This window comes from Gymnoscopelus microlampas (genome assembly GCF_963454915.1).
Source record: "Gymnoscopelus microlampas genome assembly, chromosome: 19".
NCBI lineage: Eukaryota > Metazoa > Chordata > Actinopteri > Myctophiformes > Myctophidae > Gymnoscopelus > Gymnoscopelus microlampas.
This window is the reverse complement of record NC_139956.1, coordinates 8331546-8336545: the sequence shown is the minus strand read 5'-3', so window position 1 is coordinate 8336545 and position 5000 is coordinate 8331546. Positions and strand designations below refer to the sequence as shown.

Genomic DNA, 5000 nt, shown 5'->3' with positions numbered 1-5000 from the left:
ATTTAGCAGACCTCATGGCTGGATTCTGCAGGCTATGGCTGAGTTTTTAGGATGATGTTACCAGACCATGGCCGTATTCGGCCATCACTTTTAACCCATTAAGACCGGGAAAGCATCTGTGTCATTTTAAGATTTCTTTGGCTATTCAAAAATAGTAGATATACAAGCTCATAGCACGGCACCGAGTGCCGCGCTATGAGCTTGTACTTTTTTTTTGTGCAAATCTTTGAATATATATTTGTAAGAGCTTTTGTAAAATATTTCGTTCCAGGGACCCCCAGAAGCAAAGATTTGAGTTACAAATGTTCGCTTTAAAAAGTATATATTCAAAGATTTGCACAAATGTTTACGATTTTTCAAAACATAGCAGATCTATAAGCGTGAGCTTGTAGATCTGCTATTTTTTGAATAGCCAAAGAAATCTAAAAATGACACAGATGCGTTCCCGGTCTTGATGGGTTAATGAAGTCCTAGGATGATACAAGAACACATGCCTGTATTCTGTCCCTCACACATCATTCTAGGAGGATTTTTATCAGACCATGGCTGTATTAGGCCATCGTCATTAATCAACTCTAGGATGATTTTTACCAGACCGTGCCCTGCAGGCTCTGTCCTAATTAGTGTCTGGGTATATAGCCCAGGGTTCGATCCTAGGCACCGCCAACTCAGTGTATGAGTAGTACGGCCTCGGTGTGGCAAGTCGTGCGGTATAAGCTCTACTGGGAGCTGATGGTATAGGTGTGGCGCTCCACCTCAGCAATCCATCTCCCTAGGGCAGTGGTTCTCAAAGTGGGGTACGGGGACCCCCAGGGTAGCAGATCTACAAGCTCATAGCGCGGCACCGAGTGGTTGTAGATCTGCTATTTTTGAAAAATCGTGTACATTTTTTAAAAGCGAACATTTGTTACTCAGATCGTTGCTTCTGGGGGTCCCTGGAACAAAATATTTTGAGATGGGGGTCCGCGGCCAAATGCATGCGACCTACTTACTTATGGCTGTTTTCTTTTTAATTCCAGAGTAATTTGTCTGATACGATGTTTGTGCTTTGCTGTCCGTTGCATTCTGCTGGGTTTTTAACAGATTCTAGATCTACAGTATGTTGTTGCATGACGCCTGTTTTACCACTATAGCTGGAATTCTTGAATGAATTCACATGGCAGTGACTGTGATTTCCACTGGTCTAATGTTGTACTGGTTCTTCTCGTGGCTTGTTAATTTGACGGGGATGTGCCTTTTTCTGCATAGCTCTTGACAGATGGCAGGCGTTGTAAGTGCAATATCAGCTTACTCTCTCACCCTGCAGTTGTCATCTCCAAGCTTTGAAAGCATCCAATTGAGCCAAGCGAGCAGATATTTGAGTTATCGTTCTCCTCTTTAACTCATTGCCTGCCATGGACAAGTTAATTCGTCAAATTCTGCTATTGCCCAGCCTGCCAAGGATGTTTTTTTTTTTCACTCAGAACCAGAGATAACGCGATTTGAAGTTCTAGTGCTCCATTCACTTCCATTCATTTTTATTACTTAAAAATTATGTGTCTCGGCTCCTGAGCACTTTTTTTTTTTACTATGTATTTTTGGTCCAGACATGTTATTTCCAAAGGCAGACAATTAATGTCAATGAGGTCGCGATGACCTCGTTGACATTTGTGAAACCACACAGTGCAACCCTCAGTGATTAGCAACCATCAGGGGATCGATCATACAGGAGATAAATATTCTGTGACTACTTGAAAAATTAAGAAAATCTCAAAATCTGGCAGTTAATGAGTTAACATCTTCTATACCATACCATCACATCCCTCTCGTCTCATCTCATCTGAACTCAATTGTCCCTTTTAGAGCCAGAAACCAAACAGCTTTGTGGATAAAATATTGGACAGGGCTATGGTTATAGCTAACCGTCTGTGTCCTGTCTTGTCCCCTCTACTGTCCCCTGTCTCCCTTTGTCCATGTTAATACGTCATTCTGTCCGTCGCAACGACTGATTTCGGTCATTTGGATTCCATAGAAGCCAGCATGTCTTCTATGGCAGTGGTTCTCAAACTTTTTCATGTCAAGGACCCCCAAATTGACACTTATTAGCCCGTGGACCCCCATTTGAAAAGATAAGCCAGGGACCCCATAAGAGAAGATTTTTACGGCTCTCTAGCAGTGATTCTCAACCATTTTAACTCCAAAGGACCCCCACTTTGACATCCATTTGGCTACGGACCCCCATTTAATGGCATTTATATCTCTGGGACCCCAATTGATATTGTAAAATCAAGACCCTAACCGGTCCATTTGGTTCCATTTGGACAATCTCAGAGTTAAATTAACATTGATTCAAGTAGTTACAGACCCATAAGGGTCCATTTGGTTCCTATCCCTCATTTAGCTGGGGACCCCCTGGAACCCCCTCAAGTACCCCTGGGGGTCCCCGGACCCCACTTTGAGAACCAATGTTCTATGGAAGCACGTCACGCACCGAAAATAGCAGATCTACAAGCTCATAGCCAAAGAAATCAAAAAATGACAATGTTTTCCCGGTCTTAATGGGATAACGTTGACCTGATTGCTCCTCTTTCTCTCTCTCAGCCCGCGTCCAAACAGCTGTACGACGATGAGACCGCCTCCTCCGTGTTCGGGCTGAGGGGCGTCGCCAACCCGTCTCCCTCCCCTTCCCCCTCCCCCTGTGGGTCGGACCACCGCCTCCCCCCGGTGGCATGGAGCAGTAACAACAGCGGCAGCAGCAGCGCCACCACCCCCACCACGGGACCCCCTGTAGCGGACAAACCTCGCTGGCACCTGGGAAGACGGACACCCGCCCACCTGATACCGCTGGACGTCACAGGTAACGTAGTACACACGCACACACACACGCACGCACGCACGCACGCACGCACGCACGCACGCACGCACGCACGCACGCACGCACACACGCACACACGCACACACACACACACACACACACACACACACACACACGAGTTAGCCACTTAAATGAGTAGTTCACCCAAAGTAATTCTTATTTTCTATCAATCACATACCCCATGAAGCCTTGAATTCATGGAGATTTTTTTGTTTTTATCACATTCCTGAGACTAAGAATAATTTGATGATTGGGTCATTGGTCAGTAGGAGACTCCGCCGGTCATCAAATCATTGGCGTAGGAATGTGACAAAAACAAAAAAAATCTCCATGAATTCAAGGCTTTCATGGGGTGTGTGATTGATAGAAAATAAGTCATTTTTGGGTGAATTACTCATTTGAACTCTCTAGGGTCGATCTACAACATGTATTATGTTCTCGGGTTGTCTGTACGGCCATACATCGGTACAGTATGTCTCTCCGTCCGTCTGTATGTATTTAGGTCCCATTCTTGTGATTCAGGAAGTCTCAGAAATGCCTCGAAGGAACACTTTTTTTTGGTTTTAAAGATATTTTTGGGGCTTTTTTCTGACTTTATTTGAGAGGAAAGTAGGCTGACAGAAAATGGGGAGAGAGATGGGGAGGGGGTGACACGCAGCAAAGGCCGTTAGGATCGAGAGTCGAACCCGCGACTCGCTGTCTGACCGGTTTACCAGCCTATGTGGTACAGTATGTGCCTGGACCGCCAGGCCAGCGGGCACCCCTTGAAGGAACACCTTTGAGGGAACGTTTGGCACAAATGTCCAATCGGACTGAAAGATGAACTGATTAGAAGCAGGTGGTCAAAAGGTAAAGGTCACTGTGACCTCACAAAACTCAATAATTCATATGCTAATTATGACAACAATTCTTTGCGCGGTATGAGTACAGGTGTGCCTCGGCATTTTGACTTATACTCCTTGGTGTGCCTTGTGCACATGCTACTCATACGCTGAGCCCGGGATCGAACCCATGACCTTGTGGTCCAAAAAGGCGACTGACTTGAGCTACCCGAACACAAAACGTGTGCACAACACTGCTTTAGATGCTCAACACATGCTGTGTTTATCTTCAGGACTTGAAGGACTTGAAAGCCATTAAACAATGCATTTTCAAACCTCAATGGGTAGAGTTTACTTTTCATACAAAACAAACAAACAAAGAAAATCCTGCAATATCTAAAATGGACATAATCTCACCACTTCTGTGACAACAGTAATTTTCCTGTTGACAGGATAGAATCTGCTCCAGTAGTCCTGGTTATTGCTCTGGGGTTTTTGCAGAGCAGTATAATGGACCATAAAGAACGAAAAACCATGATTGTTGGTAAAAACCGCCCCATCTGCAGATGTAATGATTACAGACCTCCAGATCTCTGCTGCAATATTGCAGCGTTGCTCCCCCCCCCCCACATTTGAGAGGAGCTGTTTCCCATCCATGGACTTACAGCAGTGGTTCTCAAACGTTGTCACGTCAAGGACCCCCATAAATATATGGATTTTGGCAGCGGACCCCCATCTCAAATATTTAATTCCAGGGACCATCAGAAGCAAAGATTTGAGTTACAAATGTTCGCTTTAAAGAAATATATATATATATTCAAAGGTCTGCAAAATGTTCACGATTTTTCAAAAAATAGCAAGCTCTACAAGATCTACAAGCTCATAGCCGCTATGAGCTTGTAGATCTGCTATTTTTGAATAGCCAAAGTATAACACATTTTGCTGGGGACCCCCTGGAACCCCTGGAACCCCTGGGGGTCCCTGAACCCCACTTTGAGAACCAATGACTTACAGGACTCATTTAGGCAACATTGTATTACTAAACATATTAACATAATGAAATAACTACGTTTTTTCAAGAGTCTAAAAAACAGTAGTTGGAATGGATCCAGCACCCCCACAAACCCAGAATTAGACATCCCATATAAGCTCATATTGGCCAATTTCTCATTTTACAGGCCCTCTGGGTATCACAACTTTGATTGGCTCCCACTAAGTTTCCCAGAGGAGTTGGGTTGGAACTAATTGAGAGGTGTTAGTAGACATCTTTATGAACACATTGGTGAAGAAACCTAATTGTATTTATTTTACAGATGGCTAAAAAC

At 44.3% G+C, this 5000-nt stretch overlaps 1 protein-coding gene across 3 annotated transcripts in view; it reads left to right on the top strand.

The window, feature by feature from the left end:
- Positions 1–5000, top strand: part of nhsl2 (NHS-like 2) — a 207176-nt gene that overhangs the window by 153901 nt on the left and 48275 nt on the right. For all 3 annotated transcript variants that reach the window (XM_084043778.1, XM_084043777.1, XM_084043779.1), the window contains exon 4: positions 2581–2836. In XM_084043778.1, the coding sequence (XP_083899904.1) occupies positions 2581–2836 (256 nt within the window). The remainder of the gene's footprint in view (positions 1–2580; positions 2837–5000) is intronic.